Source organism: Centruroides sculpturatus, unplaced genomic scaffold (assembly GCF_000671375.1).
Source record: "Centruroides sculpturatus isolate CEXI.00-Female unplaced genomic scaffold, Cexi_2.0 scaffold608, whole genome shotgun sequence".
NCBI lineage: Eukaryota > Metazoa > Arthropoda > Arachnida > Scorpiones > Buthidae > Centruroides > Centruroides sculpturatus.
This window is the reverse complement of record NW_019384781.1, coordinates 225,891-242,172: the sequence shown is the minus strand read 5'-3', so window position 1 is coordinate 242,172 and position 16,282 is coordinate 225,891. Positions and strand designations below refer to the sequence as shown.

Here is a 16,282-nt window from a genome sequence, read left to right as displayed (position 1 = left end):
AAAACTTACCTTTAAAGGTAGGGATGGGTTATATATATATATATATATATATAAAAGAATAGTTTAAGAATATGAAAAGATTAGTGTAGAAAAATTTTAGTATCTATCATTTTATATTAAAAAAATAAAATGATAAAAATTTAAAATTTTTATAAATATCTATTAGTGAAGAATATTAATGCACAAGTTTTTTGAATCACTGCTTTATAAAAACGCATACCAACTATAAATCTAACCTAGTTAAATAGAATGATGAGTTCACGTCAGTCATAATACTAGAAAACTTGTTTTTCTAAATGTTTGTAAGTTGATCAAGTAATCACAGAATTAGTTATGTTTGTGAATAAACTATTCAAATTAGAATGAAATTATATATACATTACATACTATTATATATATAATTGTAATATAGTCTTTTGTTAATCTAATTAGCTAATTTAAATTGTATTCATTTTTGTTTTAATTTTGAATTTTAATGATTTAAATAAAATATTTTAAATTTAAGAATTATAAGGAGATGGACTTTCTTTCAACCATGTAGAGGGCATTCTATGATCTTCCATACATCTTGCATTAAGATGTATATTTTGTAAAATTCTTTTCTTTTGTTTTTGAATTGTTATTTAATGTATTATCGGGATTGAAACAAGATGTTAAATGCTGCAATAGACGTGTGCATTTCACAATGTTTCTAGCTTTTAAATTTATGTTCTATTTTTTAAAAATTCATTTGATTATATTCGCATTCTTCGAACCTGAGGATGATGCTTAAAATGGAAGAAAATATTTTTTTTCATTTTATTTTTTGCTCGTTTATTGGTTTTTAAGTCTAGCTGTGGTTATTTACTTGAATAATTAAATTTTTGTTTTCAATTTTTTTTTAAAATTTTTATATTGATGATTAATAAACTAATATTTACGTAAGAAATTCAAAGACCACAGTAAAAAACTGACTTTTTAAACTATGAAAATTAAACTGAAGGCTTCTAAACATTATTAACAAAGTATTACTGTAGTATTTAAAAATTAAAAAGTACATTAAAATATTTTGGTATTCATATTGTGTGTTCATTTTAAAGGATTTTGTATTTGAATATTCAAAAAAGCCAATGTTTTTCAAAATACTCAAATATCTGATGGTTTTCAGTTTCGTATTTATTACCAAACAAACATAAATTTTAATGTCAAATGGTTAATTTGTACTGTGTAATGGTATGAACTAACAAATTATATTTAATTAAAATTTATGATATTTATTTGTTGATAAATATGATTGACTGATATAGTAGATATAATTTTAGAGTTAATCTTCTGTTGTGTTCTTTTATTAGACTTTAATTTGTATATGTCCTGTGAATTTGGTCTGTTGTAATCCTAAATATTTTCACTTTTCCTTCATTCATAGATTCAATGATGTCTTTGAGTGCAAAATCATTATTTTAAAAAACCAAAATAATATTTAATTCTTAAATATTAGTTCATATATTTAAGTGTTATGGTCTATTTGGAGTTATAAATTGGACATGCAAACAACTAGAACATCTCCAAAGGAAAACATGAACAACATTAACCAAACACAACAAACACCACCTTAAGTTGTCCCTAGAAAAGGATGAATCTTCCTCATAAAGAAGAAGGACAGATGTTTTAAACCTACAGTACAAACAAATACAGACACTGAGATTTTTTTTCTACAGAAAGTAATTCAGCTTTGTATAATTCTGATGTGTGTAACTTTTCCAGATAAAAACAGTACACCATTAAACTTACATAACACTGTCTTGGATCTAATATAATGTGCAAAATGCACAGACACCATCAGGCAGAATTGGATTCAGAAGAAATACCACGATAGGCAGCCCAATGATCTTAGCCAAGATCATGTTGATAGAACTGCATCAAACTGGCTGAATTATAGATGTCCTTTTGGGGAGACTGAAGAATTCATGACTGTCATACAAGACCTGGTCATAAATAGGAAAAACTTGTAGAAAGCACATCTTAAAAGACAACCACTTAAACAGGTGACACTTCTAGGAAATGTCACATCATGCACAAGACCATACAACACATCACATCAGATTGCAAGCTTTTGACACAAACTGAATACTTACATCAACTAACCAAATAGCAAATATACTTGTAATACATCAAAAACATGCACATAAACACAAACTATTATATGTTCAGAAACCATACTACAAATATCCAGCACACCTTAGTGCATTGTGTATGTTATTTTCTATAAATGTCTATTATTGTGTCTTTAATTGTGTCTATAATTTATTTAGTAATTAGCATTAAAATAGCATGATTGATTTTTGGCATTCGGTTGGTGTATTACTATATTGGATATCGGGTTTGGAGATGTTTATTTATATTATGATTGTGTCATAATCACAAACAAAACAATTCATTACAATAGATCAGACATCGCATTCATTGATAAACAAAACAAAATTGCATACATAATAGATATAGCTGTTCCAAACACTAACAACAAACAAAATACATACACTGAAAAAATTAGTAAATACTCGGAACTCATCTAAAGTGTCTTTGGAGAATGGATAAAGTACTGTACTTATAGTGCTAATACAATCAACTTACATTAATGTTTTTGAATAAATATACTGTCCAAGCATGCATGGAGAGATATGCTGCGATGCAGCAAAAAACAAAAGAATAATTTTTATTTTTATGAATGTTCTATAAATATTCAAAAAAACGTACTGTAATATATTTTCAGTAGATGTATATATATGCAACTGAAATTTAATATAACAATCTCATTTTAATTTTAAAAAATGAGTATTTTTAGTTTAATTAAAAATATACTTTTTTTTGTTTGGTTCAATGTTATGACTTGGTGAATTTATTGACACTTGGCAAATAATTTCATCATCAACTTTTAATCCATATAGATATGCATTTTGGGCTTTTGCCCTTCTTCAGTCTGTTACATAGATAGGTTGTATCTTGTAAAAATATACTGTTGACTTTTTATCAATTTCTATTGAATGTTACTGTTTAATGGAAATGTATTATTACATATCATATTTACTCTCATATAAGATGAGATTTTCATTCATTTTTCACTGCTTCAAAACTTTAGGTTGAAGTTATACACACGAGTGAAGGATTCTTTTTGTTTTTGCAATAATTTATGTAAACTGTGTATTTGCATTTTTTACCAGATTCTCACCTTCTGATATTTAAAAACAAAAGTATTTTATCTGGGTTGTTTGAAATGTTCTTGTGTATTGTCGGGAATAAAGATGAATAGCAATATGAAAAGCAAAGCTTTTGACTTGCATTCCAAAATTACATGGGAGCCTGATATAAGTTTTAATCCATTCCCACGTGAAAACAGATGATTATTTGGAAATCAGAATTTGGAGAAACTCTTAAGTGTAATTGATGAAGAGTGACTTCGACTGTTAAGAATTGGCAAAAAAGGTTCCCGTTTGTCCAACTTTACATGAACAAATTATGTTGTCAATTTTACAAGATTTTTCCTTGAAGTTTAAAAGCCCAGTAATTTTTGTGGGACAATTTATGCATTTACATGCAATTGATATTTTATTTGTGATTAAACGAAATAAAATTAGAATTGTATTAATAAATCTAATTTTCTTTATTTTGATCTTTAATTAAAGTCACACCTCATCCTATATGCAAGTTTGTCTTATATGCTAGTAAATATGGTATTTTTAATACATTAAATAAAGATTTTATAAAAAGATATGAAATTTAGTAATATTAATAAAAATATCATATTCCTTAATTTCCTCATTTGATTAAATCCCAAGAGGGTTAGTTTTAAATAGACTCTCTGGTGGTTATTTGAAGTCCTAGGGTTTTTGAGATTGGGTTTTGTTACTTTGCAACAGGTGATGAATGGATAAAAATTGAAAGAGATACCTTAATTATTCTTTTATTTTCAGAACTATCAAAATTGTGACTGTATTTATGGATTGCAGCTATAGCAATTGAAATAATTATTGTTTTTGCAATTAATTTGATTCAGTGTCTTCCAATTTGGTTGTTACCTGTCATTTATGTCTGTTTCAATGTCATCAGAATCAGAATGTCAACTACTATCTTCTGGTTCAAATTTGCCATCTCAAATCTGAGTTTTCCTAATTACCCTTTGACTCATGAGTTTTTAGTTTAATTAAAAATATACTTTTGAGTTCTCAACTTAGAATTAAATTGTGACTTTTTCACACTCAATATTTGTCAATATTTATAATTTTATTTCTAAAAATGTTCTTGTGAGCCTTGAAACAGAAAGTGCTGTTTGACTCTAGACAATTTGGAAAAGTAGAATTTTAGATATACAGTAGAGCGTCGTTTATCCAAAGCTCAGTTATCCGAAATGTCGGTTATCCGAAAGAATTCCAGTTGACAAATTTAAATTTTCGTCAGTGCTGTGGCGCTGTAATCTTTGGCTATGTCTTCGGCTACTGAAATATTTTACGGTTTTGATACTAAATTAACTTCTGAAGTATAATTTTTTTATTGTTTTTATATTTTTCAATATATTTATTTTGTTTGTACAAAATAAAAAAATAATTTTTAACGATACAATAGTCTTTGTTAGTCTTAACGTCGATGAAAATTCAACGTAAAGCGACACGCAATGGAGAAAATTTTCAACATGGGATAAATTAATATATTTTTTCATACATAATTGGTTATCCGAAAAATAAGTTATCCGAACAACCCCAGTCCCCAATTGATTCGGATAAATGACGCTCTACTGTATTCCTTAGCTATCACACATTACCATATTATACACTATACAGTGCAGTACTTTGTGTTTTCCATGTTTTTTAAGCTGAAGTTTTTTAACAACATTTTAATTTCCTGGAGTTTATTCAAAAAATTAGGGTTTGAAGAAATATAGTATGTTCATTAAGGTGACATGTCAAATACCTTATAATCATTTGAATAGTAAATTTATTATTTATTTAGCTTTTTGTAATTTAGTTTTTTATATAACAATTTTTCTTATTATAATATTTTTCAGTGAACCAAGCTGCATGTTTATTGTTAAAGAAAAATGAATGTGATGATCAAAAATCCAATGGTGTATTGTATCTTTGAAAATCAAGTCTGTTTCAAGATTGACTGCAACATTTCTCCTTGACTGCATATCTTATTTGAAAACTATACTTCATGAGTTTGATATCTTTTTGGTATTTATATATTGTTTTCATTTAAATTATTTATTTAAAATATTATATTTAATTGTATATATAAGATATATATTTTCTCTTCAGCTTTTTAGCAATAATGTACAATTTCTTGTAAGAATAAATTATTAGTAGTAGTTGTAGTAGTTGTAGTAGTAGTAGTAGTTCCAATGCTAGGTAGCATACCGGGCAGCAATTATCTTCCATCAATTTTGATCATGGGCGAGGACTTCCTCTTTCTCCGAAGTCATGTTGAGCATCTTCAAATCTTGAAGAAAAGTTCTATGCCAAGTATTTCTGGTGTATCCTTGTGGTCATTTGGCACCAGGAGAACCCATTTCATGGCTGTCTTAGGGATCCTATTGTTCTCCATATGAAAAATGCGGCTGGCCAGTCAGACTCTTCTAAGGGACGACAATGTTATTAAGTTTGCACTCCTACTACATCACACTTTGGAGAACCTCTTCATTGGTGATGTGATCTAAATATCAGATCTTTAGGATTTGTCGTAGGCATCTCTGTTGGACAACATCAAGCCTTCTATTGATGATTCCCAATGTCTTCCATGGCTCACTAGCATAAACAGCTATCAGAATCACGATGGAGGTGAACAGGCGGAATTTAATTCTCAATGAGATGGATGGTGAGGACCAGAGTTTGTTCATCCGCCAGAAGACTTGCCGCTTTTTCGATGCAGCGCTTCAAGTTATTTCCGTGTCACCATTTTGGGAAATAACTCTACCCAAGTAGGTAAATTTCTCCACCTCCTCCAATTGTGCTCTGACAATTACTCTCCATGTTTGGGCAGTGTTACATATATGCACAATTTCTGTGTTCATGGCCTTTATCCTGAGGCCAATGTTGTGTGCCTCCTGACCCAATGCAGCCATGGCATGCTGTAGCATTGTCTCGCTTTCCTCTAATAGAGCGATATTGTCAGCAAAAACCAAATCTCCAAGACAGTCCTGGTCAAACCAGTTGATGCCGTCCCCAACGCATGCACCAGACTCTTCTGCCCGCCTTATGACATAATAAAGGGTGATGAGGAAGAGGAAAGGGGACAGAACACAACCCTGCCTGACTAATGTAATTTCAAAGAAGTCTGTATGATTACCTTCAGTCTTGACACAACTTGAATGCAGGTAAAAGGCCTTGAAAATGGTGACAAAGTTTGTTAGTACACCATATAATCGCAGCATCTGCCAGAGGGACTTATGGTGAACACTGTCAAAAGCCTTCTTGAAATCAATGAAGTTGATGGGTGTCAATACACAATACATTGTTCAATTATATTTCAAAGGGAGAAGATCTGCTCGCTACATGATCTTCCACAGCAAAACCCAGCTTGGACCTCCCACAAGTGCTGATTGAGAGCAATCTGCGGGCGTCGAAGGAGGATCACACAACATGCCTTTCCAGGTACAGAAAGGAGGGTTATACCTCACCAGTTAGTACATTCAGAGATATTTCTTCTCTTAGCAATTCTGACTATACTCCCACATTGCCAGCACCTGTTAAACAATAATGTTGGCTTTTCCAACATTGGCTGCCCTCCATGCTTCAAAAAAATATATAATGAATAAATGAAAAAATATATATAATAGTTATTTAAAATCACTTTATAACAAAGATGAAATAGAAATACAGTTGACCCCTCCCCTATAACGCGGGTTCATATAATGCGGATTCGTATATCGTGGCGAAAAAATTGCAAAATTATAAAGAAAAAATTGTATTCGTATAATGACGCTAAAAGAACTCGTAAAATCCGGTAAAACGTCATCACCACCTTGTGTTGTGACAGGATTGGTCGAATCTGGACCAATAGTGGACAAGCAGCCGAACTACTTACACACTATGGAGAGTTTAGGTGGGAAAGTTGGGTTTACTATCATCTGTACAGTATATAAATTCACAAGAAATTATACATTTTTTGTGAAAAAACATTTCTTATTCAACGGCCATAAAAATTATTTCTATTTATGATGTCTCCAAAGTTCAACGAATTTTTCGCAGAAAAATAACTTATCAGAAAACGCGCTCGCTGTTTGGTGCGCTGCTCCGTGACAAAAACAAGCTTAAGCAATGGCGTCGTCGAACGGTGCACACTCAGTAAGTAATCCTACAATTGTTTGTTTATAGCATAGTTTATACGGATTATTCCAAAAAAATTATACGTTGATAATTTGACTAATTTGACTTAACATTTCCAAAATATTGAGTCAAATTGGAAATGTTGAGTCAAGTTAGTCTAGAATCAATTAATTTTGTGGAAGAAAACCTTTCAAACAGCCATAGTCTGTAAACTGCATATGTGCCGAGCTGTGATTGGCTCATGTATTTAAGGATTCCTACAACGCAAAATTCTTATAAAGTGGAACATATCTACCATGTTATAGGGGGGTTGACTGTAATATAAAATTAATAAGATCAACAAGTTTTTTAAAATAATTATAAAATATTGTTGTAATAAAATAAAATTTATAAAATATGAAATATAAAAGAATATATCTATAAGGTAGTTATAACTAAGCAAGAGGTAATTTTATTGGTTTAGTGTGGCAATTACAGATTCTGCATGTTGTAACTCTATAGGTTACAATGTAATACATGATAATTTTATACATGTCAAATTGCATATACAGAAATGTTCAAGTAATCAATAACTCAGACTAACAATTCTACTGTATGTGCTGTCCATCTTCCTGTTCTAAAGCAACAGTGCAATTAATGGCAGAATGTAACTGACTTGCATTTATTGTCTCACATGTTGCAAAATTCTGTCTTTTAAGAGAGCTAAGTGGAACATTGCTCTAATAAACAAGATTATTCAAATATCCTCAACCAAAAAACAATACAAGAATCAGGAGTGTGGTGTTGGAAATGGTTGGCTAATCATTCTCTCATTTGTGAAGTGCTGACATAATAACCTTTGCACATTGACACAAACAGTTTCATTGCTGAACTTCAGGAATGACAATTTCGCATGTCTCCAAACCTACATTCCTCAAAAGTGAAATCACAGCAACACAAAGGAATGCACCTAGCCACAAGCACATTACAGGACTGGTAGAGGTAACAGAAATATGCAAATGATTAAAAAAACAAAGATATGCAACAGACACCTGTTTTTTCATTAATGAATATGGCTCCCACAGGCAGCTATACAAGTTACTATACTGTAAGGCAGTGTTTTTCAACCTGTGGTTTGTGACCCCTCCCTAAGGGGTCGCAAAGCCTTACACTGGGGGTCATGGGTAAAAGAAAAAGACAAGTGTTTGTAGGTCCTTCACTACAATAAAAAAAACTACAATTTCAGTGAGAAGGCTGTGCCTGTTTATTTTACAGTAAAATTGATTTTTTGATCAATATTTAGGTCTCACAGAAAGAAAATTAAATATGTAGTTTTAAAATCACTGATATATTAAATAAAAGACAGTCTGCCCAAAAAGGGGCCACCATTTATTTTTTGTGTTCCAGACTTTGCATTCACGGCGACAGACCTTCCTTTATAGACTACATGCCGCCAGAATTTAAAAAACAGTCCTTTAAAAAACACAATTACATCCAAGTAAAAAATCTTTTTAAAAAGGAACTGGTGTTATACAGATGTCTTGCTTTCTATTCATCCTATGGGGTGTTTCTGCTTTTATCTACTGGAGCAAGCACTGGAAAATGCAGATTTCAGAAACTTCCCCCTGGTGATGATACATTCCAATTTTTTCTTTTGTAAATAGTTTTAATATGGCCCTGGGGGGGTCGCCAGAATTTTTTAACTTGTAAAGGGGTCACGTACTCAAGAAAGTTGAAAAACACTGCTGTAAGGCATACTATCAATGATGCGATTAATGGTTGCCTGAGGAATTTCCCTTGCCAAGCTGTGTCCACTGTAGTGCACACGTCATCTACAGTATATGGAGGTGGTCCCTAGTGCACCTCATGTCGACCAAGATCCTACATATGTTGGATAGGAGAGAGATCACCAATCCAGTGATGTTGACAAGCAGGAATGGATGTGAATTCCATTCAGTCTGATGAGGGCTTGTTGTGCAATGTGTGTCTTACTGGAACACCATGTTGGGTTCAGCCTGCACCAATGACTGAACCATGGGTTCCACAACTCATATGATGTACTGGTCCACTCTCAGAGTACTGGAAATTTGCATCAGGACTGTCCACTTTAGTTTTGGAAAGGGTTAGAAGGCATTACTCAGTGGTATTTCCTAAGGAGATGAAAAGAAGTGAGAAGGTCATAGACAGAAGGAAAGGCATTGATGGCAGGGGCCAAGGGGATGAAAATGTGAAAGAGAAGTTAGAAGAGGAAGGGGAGGTCATGAGCCTCATCAGATGCTTTTTTTTTTTAAACAGATACATAATACACATCATAAAAATACATAAAGTAAACAGATAAACATTACAATTGGATTATTTACAAGGATTACATATGATTGGGGCTGTACAGTTGGCATTCAGAGATAAGGAGGTACAGTACTAATGTTGATAATTACATAGAGCCGGATGTAAACAGACCTGCGTAATCGACAAAGCATAGCACAACGCTGGAGGTCTTTGCTTTGACAGCATGAGATAGTGATACATAGTGGTTATACAGTTTACCAGTTACATAAAATTAGATGAGCCTGAAAAATGGACAAAGAGAGCAGGGCTGTTACATTACAAGTTCACAGTAAGTTTTAGGCTAGAGTCATGTACAGCAAACATTCCAGACATTACACAAACTTGAAGGTGCGATTTACATTGAGAAAGTAAAACTGATGTGTAAGAAACTTGCGATAATATTACATAGCAAGGATTCAAACAGTGATACAATTTTCAAAAGCAGTCATATTACGGAGTATATATACAGAGCAGGTTACCAGTACTGAGCAGAGGCCACTTATCTGTAGGACAGTCTGTGACGAGAGTTCCTCAGTTGACTATTTACTGATGGAGGCAAGGAAGGTCAAGTGCTGCAGTCGTCTTCAAAAAGTATTTATGGCATGGAAGGTGTTGCGGATGTGAAGGAGTCTGTTGTGTGAGCATGGCCAGCTGTAGTTTGTCTTGAGTACTTGCCCCATTAGTCTAATCCTTTGTTGTTCATATAGTTTGCAGTCCCAAAATAGATGGTTGATATCCTGAACTGAAGAATCATCACATGGGTAGGTGTCGATGGATTTGATGTGGAACCTCTTCAGGTAGGTGTTGAAGTTGCCATGCTTGGTGATTAATTGGGTCAGACGAAAGTTAGGGATGAAAAATTTCCACTTTAGTCTATCACTAATGTTCGGGGTAAATTCGTATGTGATTCTCTTCATAGTACTGTTGTCCCACTCCTTCTGCCACAGATTCAAGGCCAGGTTGTAAGCCCAGAGTCTAATATTTGACCTGGGGATCCTGTTGTACGAGTGGTTAAGGTTAGAGCTGGTGGCTTGATTTGCCAGCTAGTCTGTGGCCTCATTGCTGGAAATTCCAGAGTGTCCCTGGATCCACTTGAAATAAAATGTGTGGTGATTGGTGTTAGCAGAGAGGAGACTGTGGATTTTCATGATGTTCCCGCCTTTGTCGAATGGGCTGTAAATTGAGTGAAGGGCAGTCAGACTGTCCATGTAGATGGCAGAAATCCAACTGCTGAGAGAACCACTCCTCGTATACATGCTCCATGGCCTTGGTGCCTTGGTGATTTCATCCTGTAAAACTGAGTAGCGGGGCCCCAGCTTGAAAGCAGACTTATCGATAGTTTTATTCTTGTGATTTAAAAAGTATGAAAGCTGCACCCAGAACTGTCCACTAATTGAACATGATGCCTCCAAAACCATGATGCCTCCAAAACCATGATGCCCAGTGTGGCTGGTGTGATGCTTGGTGAAAAGGACTTGCATGGACAGGTATCGCTGGGATACTGCCATACCTGTCCATGAAATGTTATTCTTCCACAGACAGAATTGTGATTCATCCATAAACAATATCTGATATCATTCAGTGGTCCATTTGCAATGATGAGGATACCATGCAAGCGTGCAGCACTGTGCCAAGCAGTTAGTGGCACTCTCATGGCACCCAACTTCATTCAAACTGTTATGAATGGTTTGGGTGGACATAGATGCACTCATTGATGACAACAAGCAGCTTCAGATGTCACTTGCCATGGTCAATGGATACCAATGGGCCATTCAGCAAATCTGCCAGTCTGTGTGCTCTGTTGTGGGCCAGTGTAATCCACACCCTCTTTGGTGTGTTCATAGATGTTTATGCATCTATTGTGTCACATGTTGCTAGATAATACTGACATTGTAACCAACACACACGGCAACTGCGTGCATTAACAAACTGGGGCTGTGCAGCTCTAGGATACAATCTCTTTCTCCAGATGTTAACTGGTGGCGTTCAGCTCACTGTTGTCTTCAAGACATTTTCTACACTTCAAAAGTTTGGTTACTGTGAACTGTTACTGATAGCAATTACAGCCCAAGCCAGATGCTGGTCTTTAGAGTTTGAAATTGGGTATCACATGACCCAATGCATACAGAAACTTAATAATTTGCATATCTGTCACCTCTACTAGTGTTGCAATTTTCCTTTTGAGGAGTTTAGAACTTGTTATTGGCCCAGATACAGTGTTTTCTTTGAAGAAACATGGTCTGATGACAAAGGATAAACCAAACTGTAACTTTTGGTTGATGCAAAGGAATTTGTTAACTGTTTTCTCCAGACCAAATACAGCATTTCTAAGTGTTTACCATACCATTCAAGTAAAGATGAGCTTCATTGATTCATAGAATTTTCCAGCATTATGAATAACTCATTGATCATCATCATGCTATGAATGACATGGCAAATGATTCTATTTCCTTGAAAGGCAAAATCATTGTTTTGAGATTAATAATGGTCAGAGGACTATTTTGCAAAGACTTTAAATGTTAGAATTCTTTAAGTGCAACATTAGCTTTGCTGATACTTTGATAGGAGATCAGGTAACATAAGCACCATGATAATCCGTATTGAACATGCTTTGCAACTCTTCATAAACCATAAAGTTTTTTCACAACTTATATGCAAATTGTAGTGGCATCAGTGCCAAATTTCTTTCTATATGGAAATTTTGAAACTAAAATTTTTATTTACAAAATTGAAATTTCATGGTCAGGAAAGTATGTACACTAAATTTAGTTGTATTTAGTTCAGTAATTCTTTCTATACAGAGTATTAAACATCTCCATTAAAATATATTACCATCCTGTATATAATATATAGAAAAACAAAACATTCTTTTATATTATTATTTAATGTTTTTATTCGGAAGATGACTTCAGTTATTACATAACAAAATCATTCAAATGTCTAATGAAAGATATTTTAATTATTTTCTTATGTAATAACTGAATTGAAAAGTATATAAGTAAGCAGTTGTTTAATTTTCTTATCTTTTTGTATTTATCAGTTCTTATTTTAGTTTGAAGTTCCTTTCAAATAAAGACATTTTGCAATATTAGTTCAAATAAAATTTTAAATATTTTTCATTACTATTATTATTACTATTAAAATAAGTTTTTGTTAATGTTAGAAATGATTAAATCATTTTAATTTCTTATCTTTTTAATAATAAAATTTTAACATTGTTTTAATTTAAGAATTTTATTATATTTTACATTAGTATTTAATAAGATTAAAATTTTTAAGCTATAACTTTTTTACACACAGTATTTTGTCATAATGAAGTGCTTAAGAAGTCATTATGCATGATTTATTTGCTCAAGTACTCAACAACCGAGATCTTTCTCGGGCAGGAGACTTGTTTTCTATTGATGATAAAAGTGTTGTTAATGATCTGTCTGAAGTTCTTTCTAAAATACAAGATATTGCCAGTGCCTCAGATTTCATCCATAATGATAATAATCAAAGTGTAGTAGAAATATGCATTACCAGGGCAACATCAGCCATTAGGTAAGGATTATTTAAACATTAAATTTAAAATCAATGTAGTTTTAAAATCAAAATATTTAAATTTATTTTAATTTAAACTTATTTTCTTTGATAAATTCTTTGATAAATATCAATTGTTATTAATTAATTTAAATAATTTTAAACAAAATGAACATAAACAAATTTGAACAGAATTTTTTTGCGAAAATGGCATATTAATAGCATTGTGTATTCAATCATAATATAATTTATAATAAAACTGAAACTTCATTATTAAATGATTCATGCTCATTATTTTTGTATTAAACTTTGAAGAAAATTGCCTGTTTTTTTATTCATAAAATTCATATGCAAATTATAAACAGAAATTATTCTTTCAGCAGAAAGAAGTCCAAGAATAAATTTTTTTTAATAAGTACAGTATCATATAAATGATACATAGAATTATGATATTTTTCTCTCTTACTCCAAATGATTGGTTCTTATTTTTCAATTAACAAAAAAGTGTCAAACTTGATGAAAATAATAGTAAACTTTCATTATTGCATTATTTTTTTTACAGAATACAAATAACAAAATTTAAACAATTTAAAAATTTTAGATTTTAATCATATGAAAATAATTTTTTTTCTTTTATATTAATTAATCTTTTAATTCAAGTTTCATAATCCAATTTTCAATAAATAGATTATAATTCTGTTCTGTTTATTGAAAATGAATTATAGAGACAGTTAGTGACTTATAAAAAAAGTAGTTGTAATCTTTGGCATCAATTTCAAAAAAATGAAAGTAATGATATTTAATAATAAATGTGATTTAAAGAAAAATTGGTGCCTAGGATGACAAATACTTTTGGAGGATGAAAGATTGGATGAAAAGCGAATTTTATCTAGTAATTTAATTTTTGGAGTAATTATTTTTTCAATGTACTTATGGTGCCCAAACTGATCTATCATTGTAAAACAAATATGAAAAATTGTGCCAAAAGATAATACAGAGAAGTATGTTTGAATTCACAGGAAAGGACAAAGTTAGAAATGAAAGATCTTAGATGGGTTTATAGATTTATCTAGAAGACTAAAATCATTAAATGATAATGATCTGGTCATTTAAATAAATAATTAGATAATAGATGATCAAGAATGGTTGGTTAGTAAGAGAATGGCTCCGAAATACAGAACAGTTGGTTAGTAAGAGAAGAAAAAGGTCAAGAGACAAGTAAACTATAAAAATTAGAAATGAAATAAATTGAGAATATCTTTGCTCAGAATTAGAATATTAAAGGCCAGCAACAATGTCATATACTAATGAGAAATATCAAATTTCTCAAAATCAGAATATTTTAATCTCCTAATCAGATTATTTATTTTTATCTCCCAAAATTGTTTTCAAAACAAAAAATAACTTTTTTTGTACAAGTATGTTTATTTGATTTATTTTTAACATTGTTGAAAAATAAGTTAGCTATTTGATTTGCATACTCTATATTAATACAGTAGAGCGTCGTTTATCTGAATCAATTGGGGACTGGGGTTGTTCGGATAACTTATTTTTCAGATAACCAATTATGTATGAAAAAATATATTAATTTATCCCGTGTTGAAATTTTTCTCTGTTGCGTGTCGCTTTGCGTTGAATTTTCGTCGATGTTAAGCCTAACGAAGACTATTGTATCGTTAAAAATTATTTTTTTATTTTGTACAAACAAAATAAATATATTGAAAAATATAAAAACAATAAAAAATTATACTTCAGAAGTTAATTTAGTATCAAAAACGTAAAATATTTGAGTAGCCGAAGACATAGCCAAAGATTACAGTGCCACAGCACTGGCAAAAATTTAAATTTGTCGACTGGAATTCCTTCGGATAACTGACCTTCGGATAAACGACACCCTACTGTATGTTTTAATAAAAGTTGTAATAATAATAATAATGATGATGATTTACACACAATTTTGAATTTTTCTCATAATTATGCAGTGATTTAGAGCTTTAGTTTCTGCTGAAGAGCACCTTGTTTACAGAATAGTTTAAAAAAGCTGATAGTATGTATTCATGTATTAAAAATAAATATCACCTACTAAGATAGATATAAATTTGAACAGTTAGTTTTTAATAGTTAATGTTTTTGGTTTTAAAGAATTTAATATTTATAAGGAGTTAAATATCACTTATCTTTAATATCTTGTGCCAGATTGGTTGTATTATAAAATTATTGATGAATTAAAAGGAAAAGACATGATCTGTCTGTTCTATTTCATTGATTCATAGAAGAGGTTTTTTATATTTTGAAAAATTTTAGTTATAATTTTTTTAAATGTTTTATCTAAAACTAAACATCTGATAAATATAATTAAATATATAGTAAAATGAATAGAAATCAAATTTTAAATAGTTTTATATTTAAAAATGTTTGTGTCATGAATAAAAGTACTAAAGTTTAGAATTGTGTAGATAAAAATTATTTTCTAAGAATTGACACACTTTATAAAATGGGCAGTTAAGGATTATTATAGTGTACAGTGTTGATATTTACAGATGAAATGTAGGTATATACATATTAATTAATAGTAACAAAATGCAAAGTAGAATGAAAATTAATAAAATGAAAGACAATTCATACATTCTCCTATGTAAGTATTCCTGGAAATAAACAAGATATTCAATTTTAAAAAAATATATTAAAATTGTGATATATATATAACTTTTGAAACTTTTTAATATTTATTCATATATCAATAAATTTTCTAAAGTTGTTAAAGAAATAAAGTTTATTCACTTTTTAATGAGTTTTAAGAGAAATTTTTCTTTGGAAATATTTGTAAAAAGAAATAATGTAATAATAATATAAACAGAGAAAAACTTGGTTAATTAAAAAATTATAGAATTTGACATTTTTTAAAATTATCAGTATCAGTGTGAAGAATTCAGATATTGCAGCTTTTCTAGTTAGAATAAATTAATGAATAATTCATTATATATGAATTGTAACCCATCTTGTTTGAGATATCTTGAATTTTATTAAAATCTTATTTAACTATTTTTATTTACTGGGATACTAATACTATGTGTTTATTAATAACTAGCATTACATGTGACTATCTTTAATCAAAATTATCCATTTAATTAAAAGCCAAATTCATATTTCTTCTCAATTTT

The 16,282-nt window shown here is 30.9% G+C and overlaps 1 protein-coding gene across 1 annotated transcript in view; it reads left to right on the top strand.

Annotated features, from left to right (window-relative positions):
- LOC111629184 (protein melted-like) overlaps positions 1 to 16,282 on the top strand; it is a 61,204-nt gene that overhangs the window by 15,597 nt on the left and 29,325 nt on the right. Inside the window, exons 2-3 of the mRNA XM_023373065.1 lie at positions 5,036 to 5,204; positions 12,900 to 13,142. Of these exons, the coding sequence (XP_023228833.1) occupies positions 12,934 to 13,142 (209 nt within the window). The 5' untranslated portion in view covers positions 5,036 to 5,204; positions 12,900 to 12,933. The remainder of the gene's footprint in view (positions 1 to 5,035; positions 5,205 to 12,899; positions 13,143 to 16,282) is intronic.